Genomic DNA, 15,205 nt, shown 5'->3' with positions numbered 1-15,205 from the left:
CTCCTTATCCGATTTAGACACCAAGATGATGATGTTGTTTGAAATGTCAGCGTGCTGCAAGAGTGACTTCTGTTTATTATATGACGTATAGATCCACTGGAAAGGGGGCTGTATTAATGTGGCATTAACCCGCTGAAAAGACACATGTCGCCACCTAGTGTGGAGGAGGAGGACAATGTTCCCGTCAATTTTATGTAAACTGAGACAAGGACTGTATTCACAAAGTCAATTTACAAGCATTCAGACGGGACCTTTTGCAATGCAAACTACTTCTAAACACACACACGGTGCGACTGCGTCACTGCGAGATGTGGTGAAGATAGAAAGGTCGGAATAATGAAGCGGGAGAACAAGAAGACTTTTGCCAAAAAAAAAAAAAAAGGTGCCATGTCGGTTGTTTGGGGTCTTTTTTTTCTGGGGACAGTCCCCTTTTTGGTTGAGCTGTCCCCCGGCTAAAGCTGTCCCCGAACATGTCCCCAAGCTGTAAATGTCCCCAGATTATACATCAGCATGAAATGCTAACAAAGGGCAATTCAAACCTGTTTTACTAGTAGTGTGGGATTATTATACAATATTTACTTATCAGTCCTTAGTCAATCTCCTATATTAATTCCTCTCTCAACCAGTAGAAAATGTTGTGAACACGTGATTATGCATGAAAAACAAGTACTGTGATATATATATATTTTTAGTCATACCACCCAGCCCTACTCCACGATGTGTATCATATCCCCACGTAGGGCTGCATGCATAGCAAATTGTTGTGGTTCTGGGTGAGTAGCAATCCCATCTGCCCTAAATGATTTGTGCTATGCGTTACTTTGGAAATGGAGCACAGAACTGTGATTGGATCTGAAGTGGTAACTGGAGACACATGCTCATACCAGGTGTGAACAGGGCCTCTGTTGGGTTTTAGAAAGCTGCCACACAGTAGTGTTTAGTGGGTGAAACCCTCCACACAGACGGCCTCCATGTGTTGGAGGAGGCCGACTGATTAACTCAACATGGTCCATCCAAATGAGTTTAATAACTCTACAGAGACATCATTGTCATTTCAGAAACCGTTCCTACCTGCTGATTTCACAAGCGACCCTCCCCTTCATCTCGATGACATCTGAGGGACTGGCGAAGCCGAGTCTTCTCAGGACTCTCTTCCTGCATTTCAGCTTGTCCATCTGCAGGACGGTCCGAGCTTTCTTCAGCTCTCGTTTGGCCGTTCGAACGTCTGCTGCGAGCTAAAACACACACACACACGTAATGTTATACCGGGCAATATGTTTCACATAAATCTCGGCACAGCTTTTCCTAGAAAAAGGCTAAAGCTGATTCATGCGATATCTGTTCATGAGATAAGTCAATTAACTGTCGGGGTGATGAAGTGGAACGCGAACGAAAAATTGCAACAGATGTTCATCTGCCTGCCTTATCTACCAGCAGCAATGTTCATTATTCACTTGGGGTGTTATTCATCATTGTTACAACGCAACTCAGAGCCAAAGACGCAAACACTTCACCAGCAGAGCTTGTTACGCAAAGCAAGAAACTCACACTTCAGCCTGATTTCTGTGAAACTGCTGGTGCATGTGTGCTGGTAAACTGAATAATCACATATTCATGCAGACATGGAAAAGCTACGTTTTAAATGAATTGGAATGAATGAATAGCTTAGTCTAGACATGGTTCACCAGCCCCAGAGCGTCTCCGTGTGACAGTTCAACCTGCTTTGCTTAACAAATGAGGTATAAGTGTTAACACTGCGGCGTCGGTTAGGACCAAATAGCTAAAGAGACATAAGTGAGGCAAGCTGCAGGGTGTTGTCCCAGGACATGAAGACCAGGTTAATATCTTACTCGGCATAAACAGGATAACTTACTTAAGTTATCCTGTTTATGCCGTATGGCTCAGTCTATCATTTCACCAAACGCTCACAACCAAGGTGAGATGTAAATATTTATGCAAATTGTCAAACAAGGTTTGTTTTGTTTTTTTCCCTCAGCCCACGCTGGTAAAAACCAGTCTTTTACATCCATCACAATGAGCCTTTCCTCCTGCCACAGTATGAAACCAGGAACTTCGAAAACACAGAGGCTTTTTATTCACCGGTTCCTGAAGAAGTTGCAGAACTATTTAAACCTGTTGTTTGGGGAATATTCTGCATTTTAAGAGGAAGTCGCAGCATATGTATATGTTGTGGTGTTTAATCTGTCAGCCTTACTTCTGTCTATTATGGATCTACTATGTCTACTATGGAAGTTTCCTGCAAGAGGCTGATGATTACTTCCTCATGCCTGCTGCTGTGGTGCCATTAGCATCGTGCCCGTTTGCAAGCCCAGAGTAAGACTGGAGACGTGTTTTTTTGCTGCTACAAACACAATGTTAAGTAACTTTACATCAGTGTCAATGTAGAGGATAAGATTTTGATTTTATGGTAAATGGCACCAGAACACGCTCTACGAACCTGAGCAGTGTTTTCATTGCCTGTATGTTGCAGAGCTGCTGTTTGTTTATATTTTTGTGACATTACTACGAATTATTTCCACGTTTTGTTCTGGGGTTTTACCCTAGAGAGCCTTTCGCGTGTTCCCAGAGCCTGTGAATAATTCATTTCTCTACCCATGCAAGGAAGCCATGCTGGTGTAACACAATGCTGGAGCACAGCCTGTGAGGGTGATGTTTTTCGTCTGATCTACAGACAAGAAGAACAAATCTATAACCTACTTGTGGTTGTGGGTGTAGAAATAATCCCCTTGTGTTCTTCCCGTGCTTGTTTTGTTTGAGGACATTTATTCACAAAAAAAGGTCAACTGTTATCTAAATTAAGGCGCGCAATCTAGATAACCGATCATGTGGGTTTTAAGTGAGGTTTGACATTTAAGAAACAGGCTTCTCACCAGAGCTTTCCTCTCACAGAGAGAATAGACCGATTCTAAGTTGGGGTCGCTGTGCAGAGGGTGGGAGTACATGCGGTGCTCGAAGGCCTCCACCTTCTGAATGACCTTCTTCAGAGCGGGGTCTTTGATGCCCATGTCGTCTATGGGGTCGAGCAGAGGAACGCCATCAGGGAAACGTTTCTGCACCTCCTAAAGATGGAAAAAAGAAAGAAACGGAAACTCATTTTGATGATAACTTATCTTAAAAGTTTTAAAATGTTCGTCTCTGTATTTATACCTGTATAGATTTAAGCATCAACTGTCTGTTGTCAAAGGGCCTCAGGTCTTTGGGGATGTAAAGACGAACTGAGCTGATGGAAGTGAGGAGATGGAGCATCACTGGAACCACCTGCACAGAAAACAGGGATTATAAACACATCTGTGTAAATCATGGGTCTTCAACAGAGGAGCTTCGACCCCTAGAGGGCCCACGGAGGTACTGCAGGGGGGTATCTTTGGTTGATTAGACATTTTTTATATATTTATACGAATACACATGAACATGAATGCAACATATTTTAGTAAAGGGATAAGGGATAACTTAATATTTAATGCAAAATGATGATAATAGTAATGGATATTTATAAAGAGCACTTGGCCCGAGTTTAATTTAGAACACATATAGTAGGTAGGGGGTTCCTACTTAATCTCTTCATCAGTTCGGGGGTCCTTGGCCTGAAAAACGTTGAAATTATATGCACCCAAGTGTGTTTGTTTCACTCACCTGCATCTCCCCAGTCTCCCCCGGAGCTGCAGGTTTAGCCGCCTCAGTGGCAGCGTCTTTGACACTGTCCTTGCTGCAATGGACCAAAACCTCCACCACGTACAATGGCTCTGAGTCTGTGCTGGTCTGAAAGAGGAAAGTGTGCGTTAGTTGCAGCTACACGTTAATGAATTCATGCACATGTGAAACAATACTTACTTTTTGGTTGGTCTTCTTGCAAAAGTTTACAACGACTCCCCAGCCGAAGTCAGCGTCTTCGTTTTTTACCTGTGGCAGTAAAATAAAGAGATTATTAAGTGATGTTTAGTCAATCAATCACTAAGTAATATCACCAAACTAAATACAGTGTGTGAAGCTGTACCTTGACAAGTCGTCCAGGCTGCAGGAAGGGTAAGCAGTACTTGGGTTTGTGGATGAACTCTTGGATCTCTTTAGCCAGCTTGGCCAGCTGCTGTCTGATTTTAAAGTAAGTGACCACGCTCTCTTCATTGGGGATCTCAATGGTGTGGTACTGCTCCTCCAACTTCTTGATTTCTGCATTTCAAAAACATCCTTAATCCATAACAGACACCTGATCATCACATCTTTACTCTGATTATAGAACACTGTGCTTATGCTAGTCAGACATGCTAATCCGTTTCAACTTTTGTATGAAGTGCTTCAAATTACATACTAGTTTTTAAATTGTGATGATAGGCCAAGTAAAACTAGACTTGTTATTAATAATTTACGGCATACTATTTCCTGAATATTGCTGTCATGTTGGTGTGTGTCTGGTGCACGGGAGAAAACGGTGAAAAGAAAAACACTAGCAAGCTGAGAACACCAGGCAGCTTCAAATGCTCGAAAGCTTTTTTGCCTAAAAGAACCATACCAAACAAGGTCGAGGTAAACCGTTTTTAAGATGAAATATAAAGGTAAAAGTAGTCAAAAACAGCAAATTATACCCTGGACTCCAGAGGGTTCATTTTCCCCTACAAATTTAAATTTCTTTAAACAGACATTAACATGAATACAATATAATTAAGTAAAGATATAAATGGATTCCCGCAATGGGCCAAGAGCTCATTCAATCCACAGGTAAAATTAAAACTGTAAATTATTTTCTTTATCTGTCAATTGTGTAAACCAGTCAGGTACGTTTATGATTATGGCAGTTGCACGGCCACCCTACTATTACACAATTGAAATAAAAAATAACAATATTTGAACCTGTGTATTAGTTGAATAGCTTAATATTGAACGCAAAATGATGATAATAATGTGTGTATATAGTAGATAGGGGGTCCCTACTTAATCTCTCCATCAGTTTGAGGGTCCTTAGCCTGAAAAACGTTGAAGACCCCTGATCTAACTCCTCTGAGTGTGAAAACACTTACTCTCCACTACACCAGGCAGAGCTCTGTAGTGCTGGAACTGGTAGAAAGACTTCTCCAGCATGTATTCTGGGTTGATCTCCTCCACTCGCAGCAGGTTGAGCACCATGTTGTAGGTCAGATGGAAGGCGCTGTTCAAAGGGTCTGCTGAGCCCTGCACAACACGGTAAAACCGTAAAAATAAAGAACTTTTACTGTACTAAAGCGCAGCTGTGTCTAATCATGCGTCTTGATAAACCTGTTAGCGTTTCACTGAAAGTGCCAAGAATCTATGAGGTCTAAATAAATGCAGGCTGAAGTCATTTTCCCTCAGCTTAGAACGCAGAGGAAGATTTTGCAATCAGAGCCTCAGATACGTGTTGGACAGCTTTCTCCAAGACTTTCTGGGAGTAAAGCGGCATGACAGCGCCAACAAACAGTATTACATTATCACAGCCTCTCTCGAAATCTATGCAGCTACGTATTTATAGCAGCGGGGCTGTAAATGTGTCAACTCAAAGCCAATACGCCAAGAACTCCGCTGGCATCTCTGTGAAGTCCCGAAGAGTCACTTAAGAAATTTCCACTAAATCGTCCGGGCCAGGCCGCAGGAAAATGTGTTTAATTGATGATATATTGGGACGATTACTGCAACAAATGAATGTGTACACAGTACTGAAAAGGTCTGCAGAGATATATGACGGCAGCCATATTTAGCGTACCTTTAGTAGCTGTTTGCCCACAGCTGGACTCATCTTCTCGTCCACCATGAAAATAACGATCCCCCTGTCGTCCATTCCTCTCCTCCCAGCGCGCCCAGACATCTGGATGTACTCACCTGATGTAATCTAGACCACGTGAAAAAGATGTTAGAGAGTGCGCCGCTTTAAGATGCTCTAAAACTGATTAAATTGTCCCAAAGCGGCTGAAGGGAGGTGGATCCCCATTATCTGTCTGTGTTAAACATTAAGCGGCGAGCTAAACGTCTACATCTGTAGAAGTCGAGGTCTTGTAGCTGTCATGTAAAGACGAATGTTTCACATATCTGCTGCTGCTCTTTGGATCAAAAAAAAAAAAAAAAAAAACGAAAGGCAGAAGAGATTATTTTGTGTTGAAATGACCCGATATTCATTTCAGACATGCTGCGGGATCAGCTCTTGATTTGTTTGAGGAATGAGAGTGTATCAAAGTCAGTGCCTGCGTGGAGCTTTGGCACCGTCGGAGGCACCAGATGTTCCTGATGAACGTCTTGGAGGGCAGCTGCCTTCTCTCCAAGCCTTTGTGCTTATGTGTGTGTGTGTGTGTGTGTTGGAAAGCCATGCGTATGAAGTGGAGATGAAGGGCGCTTCACAGACAGCCCCGAGCTCTTATAAACAATACGTGGCTGTTTATGTGGCGACGCAGGCTGCAGCTCTCCAAGACCTTATAAAGGCCTCAGAGCAACACGCCGTCTGACAACGACTCACAGGACGGAGCTGTTTTACAGAGATAGCTCAGTTTATGAGTAGCTTCACTTTTTACTAAACAATCACTGGTGCAGCGAGTTCCAACTCCCTTCTAGATGGATGCCCAGTTTACATAAACCGCACTATTTAAACTCGTCTTCCTGCTCGTGCTTATAGAAAACAAAGTTCTACCAAACAATGAGCGGAACAAATCTAATAGAGAAGTGACAGTAATTGTGCATGCATGCTCTCTTACAAAGCGGTGATTCTTGCCATCGAATTTGCGTGCGCTGGTGAAGAGCACGGTCCGAGCCGGCATGTTGATGCCCATGGCGAACGTCTCTGTGGCAAACAGAGCCTGGAATGAGAATAAAAGCACAATGTCATTCTTGATCCATTGTCCGAGTTGTCCTCTGGGAGCTGCTTGTGAGAAACTGTTCAAATGTATTTTATTTTGTACTGATGAAAGACGTGAAGAGATAATTTGTGTGTTCGATGGGTTAAAGTTGGGGCGTATTTACAGAAGAAATTGAGGAATTTTTTGTTTTGTTTTGATTATTCAGCAGTGAAAGTGAAAGTTTAAGAATCGGTGACTCTGTTTAAATGGAAAATAACTAAAATCAGTGAAGAAGATGAGGATGAACGATGAAGAGGATGATGAGGGTGATGATAAAGAAGAATAGAGAGGTAGAAGATGAGGAGAAGAATAAAGGAGGAAAAATATAATGAGAAAGAAGGGGAAGGAAAGGAAGACAACGAAGAAGAGAACAAAAAAAAAATAAACAATAAGAGGAGGATGATGAAGAGGAATAGGAGGAATGAAACAATGTATTAGTAAAGGAGAAGAAGAGGAGCAGGAGGAAAAAAGGACAGAGAGAAAAGGGATCAAAAAGAGAAGGAAGATGAATAGGGTGAAGGAAAAGATGTAGTAGATGAGGAAAAAGAGGGAGGAGATAAAGAAGAATAAGAGGAGGAAGGGGAGGACAAGAAGATGAGGAGGAGGAAGAAGATGACAAAGAGAAAAAAGAAGATGAGGAGGATGATAATGATGATGGATGAAGAAGACAAGGAGAAAGAATCGGGAGAAGGAAGGGGAGTAAGAAGAGGAAGAAGGAGAAAGAAGGAAAAACATAAAGGAGGAGGAAAAAGATGGGAAGAGGAAGAATAAATAAGTAAAAGTGGTGGAGTGTGTGTGGAGCCTGTACCTTGAGAAGACCTTCAGAGAAAAGGATCTCTATGGTCTCCTTCAGGATGGGCAGCAGGCCTCCATGATGGATCCCGATCCCCCTCTTCAACAGCGGCAGCACATGTTCCACCTGAGGAACATCAAAATGACCCGTTACTGTAGAACATGGGCTCGTTTTATTCTCAGGATCACAGACACACACACAGAACAGAGGAGCAGTTTTATATCATGATTTAACATTAGTTCTGTGTCTGAGGCCTCGTTAACCCACTTCTCTTAGATAAAAACAGCTTGAGGGCCTTTTTTTTCCCCCCTGAGGTTTTACATGGTGCGCTTAAAACTGCGTGGCTACACATAAAAAATATGAAAAAAAGAAAAACTTCAGAGGTTGTGAGGCCCCAGTCCTGCTCACCTGAGGCAGTTTCTTGTCTTCATCAGAGAGACAGTCCACTGCATTGTTGAACACTTCTTCCACCAGACGTTTCTCCTCATCTGAAACGAACACATTGTTCATTTTTAGACTTCTTCTCACTGACGGTGTTCTTACAAAAGGGGCACATTTCAAAACATCAACAATACTGTAAAGTCTCTGTTGGCCATAGATTGTATCATGACTCTTATATCTTTTTAGCCACTCATTAGAGCCTCAGTGTAAAAACACATATTGTCTGGAAACTGCTGTTGCGGTTTGCTACGATAAATAATAAATGGATGCACCAACACTGCCGCCAGTATCTTGTTATTGTGCTAATCACATTACCTGGTTAGCTGTGGCTGATTGGCTACTCATGTCCATGTGGAAACTTAGTCACAGGTCGTTCTTTATTTATAAGAATCGTTCTGGGAAATGTTCCTTCTTGTTATATAAAAAAAAAAAACAAAGTCTGACGGGTCAGTGTTTATTTTCAACGCCACACGAGTTTTCAATTTTACACATGAAGTTTACTGGTTGTTGTTCGTAATCCCCACGTTTTATGTTTACAATAGAGACATAAAAATAAATGCCAAAAATTCTTGCTGCATTCCTTCACTTCATCCTCCTTTTCATTACTTTTCTTTTACTTACAGAGGTTTGTTACTTTGGAATTCATATTTTCATTCAGCAAAAATATCTACTTCATTAATGAATTACACATATTCATTTTCCCCACACTCTTACTCTTAATTTCACATTTGAGTTATATTAAGGCCTTCACCTTTGTTGTTTAATTTTTTTTTTGGAGTATTCTATCTTTTTGGTGTTGAAGGTACCTTGAATAAGCCCAGTTAGGTTGTTTTTTTTTACCCAACTTACACATTATGCGTCTTGTTCCTTCTACTTTATTGTCTCTATATTATAGTGCAAATAATATTACCCACTGCTGTTGGCTAAGCTAGTTAGCTGGTATTTTCTTGTTGGTTGCTAGCTGGTAGCTGACTGTTAGCCTGCAGGTCCCTTTTTTATTTTTTTTTTTACAGTTGGACTGGGTTTCTAAATGTGTTTTGCAGAGGGGAGAAGTGTTGGTTGACATGTAGTCGCATATCCCATCACTTCTTACCTACTGCTGTTGGCTAGGCTAGTTAGCTGGTGACTTCTTGTCGGTTGCTAGCTGGTAGCTGACTGCTAGCCTGCCAGTTGCATTGGGTTTCTAAATGTGTTTTACCTCAGATCTTGGCACAAGGGATTGTAACATCTCATCCTGTATAATAATCAATACATTAAACGAGTGATCGATGCTACAGAGTTGCATTACAGGAAATGTGTGTTTTAGGACTTTGACCAACAGCATACTAGGCAACTAAAAGTCTTTGATCAATCAGTCTTTTAAAATTAAACTCTATGGAGTCATAAAACTAAGTTTCACTTTTACACAAATTCCTGATGCTGAACAAAAGGTCACTGAGGTCAACAAAAGTCACCAGAAATCATCCCGTGCGGACCCTGAATACCCTAACAAAATCCACAACTATTTGCACAGTAATTGCTGAAATATTTGGCCTTGGAGAAAAATGCTGGACGTTCAGACTTCTCCAAATTCAAGTGCAGCCAGTGGTAGCAAAAAACATCTGTAACGCTGCAGCACAGCCAAAAAAAAAAAAAAAAAAAAAAAAAAAAAAAGACCTTGAATGCTGCAGGTTAGCATCACAACCTAGACCAAAATGCCAGACGTTGCATGAAACACCCATAACGTCTGTTTTGTGTGTTTGTTTGTAGCAGCAGTTCTGCACACGATCATTTGATTTGGTTTTCGGCACCAGCTGGTCCCCTGACTCCAACACAGCTCTCTGCACTGAAATCACGATGAGGAAACTATGTGTCACAGCAACAAGGAGGGGGGGGGGCCTTAATGCAAAATAAATATGGATAAATAGAGAAAAGCAAAACACAGAGGAGGTCAAGCGGAGGGAAGGGTTTGGACTGTAGTTGGATGGGAAAGAGAAAAGCTGTAAGAGCCACGTGGCTCTGTTTCCTCATCGTAACACATCTACGCACACTAACAGAGGTGGTGAAACAATGTGGCGTATGTGCCGTTTGTTTAGATCCCGGTGAGTCTTTGAATGGCCGAAAAAAAAAAAAAAAAGAGCTACTTCCGTGTCAGATGCACATGTAAAATGCAGATTCAGGCCAGAGTCATGGCTCATTTCGAAGAGTTCTTACAATATTTGTGAAAGAAACACAAAACACATGAAACTCTTGGAAAAGAGAAATTATGTTTGGCAGCGTTTTCCATGTGTTCTTTGCACTATTGATAAAGAACTGGCAGCTTTCGCAGAATAAAAGCCTCTGGTGCTGAAAGAGCTCAGCATTTAAACAAACCTCCTCATTTATAAAAATCACACAATTCAAGAAAAACAGACCAAGCAGAGGGAGGGAAAAGTTTCCCCAAGTAAAACTTTGTGTTTTTTTTATACTTCGCTGAACAAAGCTTGGAGCAGATGGATACGAGCCAAGCTCAGTCCGCTGCTGGATTATCTCCAAACATGCAGAGATTTGTCCTCATGAAGCAACTTTTCCACTTATCCACTGGACCAAACAGCGGCACCAACTGTGCGGGCACAATAAGCCATATTCATGGCACCCTATCAGCGGGGAGGATTCATTCAGCTCAGCCTGCCAACAATTTAACATTTTAGTGAGAGGTTTCACTTGCCTAATTCAAACTCCCCTCCCGAACTCTCACAGCAATTTGTCACAAAAACGTACTTGTTATGATATTTCTGTGTGGAAATATGCTCTGGATTTAATTAAAAACATGCACATTTTCCAATGGTGTGACCTTAATACCAGACAACTGCTTAAATAAAAAGAAGTTCAACTTTTCCCAGATAAGAAGCGCAAAGTCAAAAAGATCGGGTCGCAAAATCGTTGGTTGATTAGACATTTTTATATATTTTTTTACACAAATTTAAATTGATGAAGAAGATGAATGGACATGAATTCAACATATTTTAGTAAAGAGATAAGGGATAGCTTAATATTTACTGCAAAATGGTAATAATAATGTATATTTATAAATAGCACTAGACCGAGTTAAATATATAACACATATAGTAGGTAAGTAGGGTCCCTACTTAATCTCTCCATCAGTTAGGACCCCTGATTTAGATCACAAAATGTAAGCAATCCAACGAATCAAAACGATTTCAATCTTTTTCCTATAGAAAAAAACATGATTTGTTCTTTCTAAGCTCTGATCCATATTATTCCGAATGTGCTCGCCCTCGCATGACCTGGCAAAAACCGAAAACACATGACTTGCCATTACTCTACTAGTACTATAAAGGACCAAGTGTAGCCAGGATTGTTACAAAGTGCGAATAATGCCAGTCATTCTTGACTTGCTTAGTCATGATCCGTGTAATCAATACCCACTCTCAGCCGAGTCACAGGCCATATGGAATGAACACAGACCAACTCAGGGTGTCCTGTTGTGTCGGACGTTGGCAGTGGAGTCTGGGTTAAGGGGTGGGGCCTCTGTGGATACTTGATCAGTTTGGGATCTAGTGAATTTTGAGGCCGGGTCAACACCTTGAGCTGTTTTTCAGTTTGTTTTTAGCTGATCCTAAGCAGCTTTGTGGTGGTGTTGCTATGAGGGGGCGAGGGCCGGTCAGTAACATTTAATTGGTCTAATTAACGCAGCAGAACAATGCATTGTAACAGGAGGACCAATGTTATTCACTTTTTATTGTTTTTTTTTATGTTGTTGTTGTTGTTTTATTGTGGCAGATTGTTGTGTAGCTTTGTAGAGAAAAGCAAATTGCGTGCAATAAATCCAAATACCTTTGTTAAAGTCCAGCTTGGCCACCTGCAAAGCGTAGGCCTCGCACTCCTTCTTGCTGAAGCTGAATATGATGACAGGCTGGAAGTTCCTCTCCATGATCATCTTCACTATTTTGAACACGCTGGACGGACCTAACGGAAGTGCACAAAAACAGTTAATCACTCAACAGAAAGCATTTAGAGTGCTTTTCGTTTGGAAACTGGCACACGGACCTTTAGTGCCTCCTTTCCGTCCTCTTGGGTCCCACTTGCCACCTCCACCGCTGTTCCCAGAATCCCCAGCGTCTCTCAGCACCTGCATAGCTGTGTTGAAATTGTCTTCTCTGAAATCTCCCTGAAGAGAAGAATTAACAAATGATGATGTCACAGAGATAAGATAAATGTAGTCTGATGACACGGTTATGAGGGTCATTAATTGTCTCCTGATTGATTAGACCCGTGTAGGTGAGGTTTGAGGTGGCCTTACGTTCTCATCAACCACCAGGTGGAGTCCGTCGCCCCCTGCTGGAAAGATGTAGTGTTGCAGCGGAGTGGGGCGGTAGTCTGTGTAGACGACATGGCATGGCTACAGGGAAGATTATACATATTTAATTAAGTATTATGAAAAAAACAATCGCAAAAATAATTATGGAATATTACTGGCTCCTCGTGTAATTTCTATGGCTATAATAAAAAGTCAGGACGTCGTCTCACTTGTTTATGTAAGTGGCAAATCCACTCTGCAAACTGTTTGGCGTTGGGGATGGTGGCCGACAGGAAGACGTAATGCACATTGTCAGGAAGAAGGATGATGGTTTCCTCCCACACCACACCACGCTCTGGAAATACACAAAAAAAAACAACAACAACAACAAGATCTATTACTATCCACTGGCCCAGTGCGAGATGCTTTTTTTCTAGTTTGTGGGCACATTTCATTGTGCTGTTTGTTACAGAAGAAGAAAAGGAAGACTCGCACAATGCAAAACCTCAAGTCCTGCTTTCCAAAACCAGCAGAGAAAGAAACACACAATGTGAAGCAATGTCTGTAATTTGGTTTGTGCGCAGTTGCCAAGAACATGTCACACAAAAGATACATTTTTTCCTAAAGCAAATGTAAAATATGTGAAGGCATGTGAAAATTGAGGAAGTATAATATTAGAGCATGATAATTAATAGCAACTGTGATAAAGAGGCTGATAAACAGGTGACAACAGTGAGAGTCTTGTCAATAAAATCATTGTAAACTCTAAAAATATTCTCAGTAGAAACCAAAAGGACAGTTAAAAAATAGAAAAACAAGTTGTGGTTTAGAGGTGTATTCCTCCTCGTATATATCTCCGGATGTGCACAATTCATATGACAGGTCTGAACCACTTGTGTATTTTGTACCCAAGATAAAAACAGCTCACTCTGACAAACGAGTTATCTGTATTCTGTACATACCTGCGTCTCTCATGTAGTGGATCTCGTCAAAGATGACCCACGCCACTTCCCTCATGATCTCAGAGCCCCGGTAGAGCATGCTCCTCAGGATCTGGAGAAAATAAGTTCATCTTTCAGCTCCATCTCCACCCTCCAATAGAGGTGATATATGACCTATATCTAACAATGCCTCCACACTAAACATTCTCCCACCTCTGTTGTCATGACGAGACAAGAAGCAGTGGGGTTGATGGTGACGTCACCGGTCATCAGTCCCACATCCTGGAACTCTTCGTACATTTCTCTGTACTTCTGGTTGGAGAGGGCCTTGATGGGGCTGGTGAAGATCACTCTCTGCTTCTCTCTGAGAGCCAGTGCAATGGCATATCTGCAAGACAACGATATCAGAGTAGTAAACAGAAAAAAACGTGTCTATTATATTGCCAACACTTGATTTCTTTAAAAAAAAAAAAAAAAAAAAAAAAAAAAAAGACATGCTTATTGATGACACTCACTCAGCGCAAACAGTCTTGCCAGCAGACGTGTGAGCAGACACAAGCACAGACTGGTTGTTGTCAATGCATAAGATGGCTTCACGCTGGAAGGGATCGAGAACAAAAGGATACTCCTGCAAGACAAGACAAAAGGTAAACAAACCACGAGCAATGCTAGTTCTTGTTGAAAAAGTCATACCAATAAATAAACATTAGTTTTAGTGCAGTTTGACAAATTCAAACGTGTCTTTTACCTTGGCTGCTTTCCCCACTCGTGATTTTAGTGGTTTATACTCTTCATTAGCAGGCAGGGCCACCTGGAACAAAAAGACAATTGCAATTACAGTTTGGACACATCAAACCACTATAGAAATAAAACTGAATTGAATTGAATCAACCTCAGACAGGTGGTGACCAATTTTTATGACAAAAAAATCCATAGTAAACATGTCACAGATGGTTTGTTTACCTCGTGTGAGCATCCTTCAACAGTTTCAACTTGCTCCACCTTCACTTGAGGCATAAATTCTGCAAGGCTGAAACAAAAAGGAAAATGAAACTTAAAAACATATATGCGAGTTTCAAATCAATTCAGAGATCCAGCCACTTGGAAAATAATTGAAGTTTAATATAACCTTTCAGTATTTGTCTGTGTGTGTGTAGAATGAGTGTATAGAAAGGAAATGCTCAATGCAACGGACTCAACAAACTGGAAACTGTGTGTACATCAACCAGTTAACATTAGCATCCCACACAGGTACAAGTCCTGTACTTCATCTTACTTTAGGTCGTTAGCGGAGACCGCCTCAATTCGAGGTTTCTTTCCAAACACCACCTCCTCTCCTCCGTCACTGTCTGCCTCCCTCTTGACCCGCGGGGATGGACCAGCATCTTTGTCAGAGTCATTTTTACCTACAGCTTTCCTGTCAAAGAGAAACACACAGCACACAGACATGTTGTTAGCTGAGCTGTCTTTGGATAAATCCTACATGCACGTTACAACAACTGTTAGCTAAACAAACACTGCTAATTATATATTTGATTTAAAAAAAATCACGAATTATAAAGATTAAATAGTATTTATAGACAAAGAAAAACGTTGAATTCAACGTTTCTCGGCACACTAACCAGTTAGTAACGTTAGACGTTTCGCTAACTACCACGAGAGCACATGATGCTACGTTCAGGTTCCCTACCAGGTAAAAACCTGCTAATTTCAAACACAACACTTATTCATTAAAAAAGAAGTTTTACCCCGTTTCCGTGGGCACGCTCGTTGGTGTCTTTTTGCTTGTGGAAGTTTGTTGTTCATCGTCAAACACGCTGAACAAGCCGTCTCCAAAGGCGTCCGCCATGTTTGTTAGGGGCAAACTTCCCACAATGCAACACGAGGCTGTTCCGGTAAT

General features: G+C 41.4%; 1 protein-coding gene across 1 annotated transcript in view; it reads right to left on the bottom strand.

Moving 5' to 3' along the window:
• The window catches only part of mtrex (Mtr4 exosome RNA helicase), a 19,637-nt gene extending 4,432 nt beyond the window's left edge, over positions 1 to 15,205 (bottom strand). The window contains exons 1-22 of the mRNA XM_047570086.1: positions 15,054 to 15,205; positions 14,582 to 14,722; positions 14,269 to 14,335; positions 14,054 to 14,116; positions 13,821 to 13,933; positions 13,519 to 13,693; positions 13,327 to 13,417; positions 12,595 to 12,719; positions 12,368 to 12,466; positions 12,115 to 12,235; positions 11,902 to 12,033; positions 8,053 to 8,132; positions 7,660 to 7,770; positions 6,711 to 6,812; positions 5,732 to 5,857; positions 5,034 to 5,184; positions 4,016 to 4,188; positions 3,853 to 3,921; positions 3,655 to 3,780; positions 3,169 to 3,279; positions 2,892 to 3,080; positions 1,072 to 1,235 (exon numbers count right to left, since the gene is read on the bottom strand). Coding sequence (XP_047426042.1) covers positions 1,072 to 1,235; positions 2,892 to 3,080; positions 3,169 to 3,279; positions 3,655 to 3,780; positions 3,853 to 3,921; positions 4,016 to 4,188; positions 5,034 to 5,184; positions 5,732 to 5,857; positions 6,711 to 6,812; positions 7,660 to 7,770; positions 8,053 to 8,132; positions 11,902 to 12,033; positions 12,115 to 12,235; positions 12,368 to 12,466; positions 12,595 to 12,719; positions 13,327 to 13,417; positions 13,519 to 13,693; positions 13,821 to 13,933; positions 14,054 to 14,116; positions 14,269 to 14,335; positions 14,582 to 14,722; positions 15,054 to 15,154 — 2,630 coding nt within the window. The 5' untranslated portion in view covers positions 15,155 to 15,205. The remainder of the gene's footprint in view (positions 1 to 1,071; positions 1,236 to 2,891; positions 3,081 to 3,168; positions 3,280 to 3,654; positions 3,781 to 3,852; positions 3,922 to 4,015; positions 4,189 to 5,033; positions 5,185 to 5,731; positions 5,858 to 6,710; positions 6,813 to 7,659; positions 7,771 to 8,052; positions 8,133 to 11,901; positions 12,034 to 12,114; positions 12,236 to 12,367; positions 12,467 to 12,594; positions 12,720 to 13,326; positions 13,418 to 13,518; positions 13,694 to 13,820; positions 13,934 to 14,053; positions 14,117 to 14,268; positions 14,336 to 14,581; positions 14,723 to 15,053) is intronic.

Source organism: Mugil cephalus, chromosome 19, assembly GCF_022458985.1.
Source record: "Mugil cephalus isolate CIBA_MC_2020 chromosome 19, CIBA_Mcephalus_1.1, whole genome shotgun sequence".
In the NCBI taxonomy this organism is placed as follows: domain Eukaryota; kingdom Metazoa; phylum Chordata; class Actinopteri; order Mugiliformes; family Mugilidae; genus Mugil; species Mugil cephalus.
Note: the sequence above shows the minus strand (reverse complement) of the source record. Positions and strands in the feature narration are given on the sequence as shown.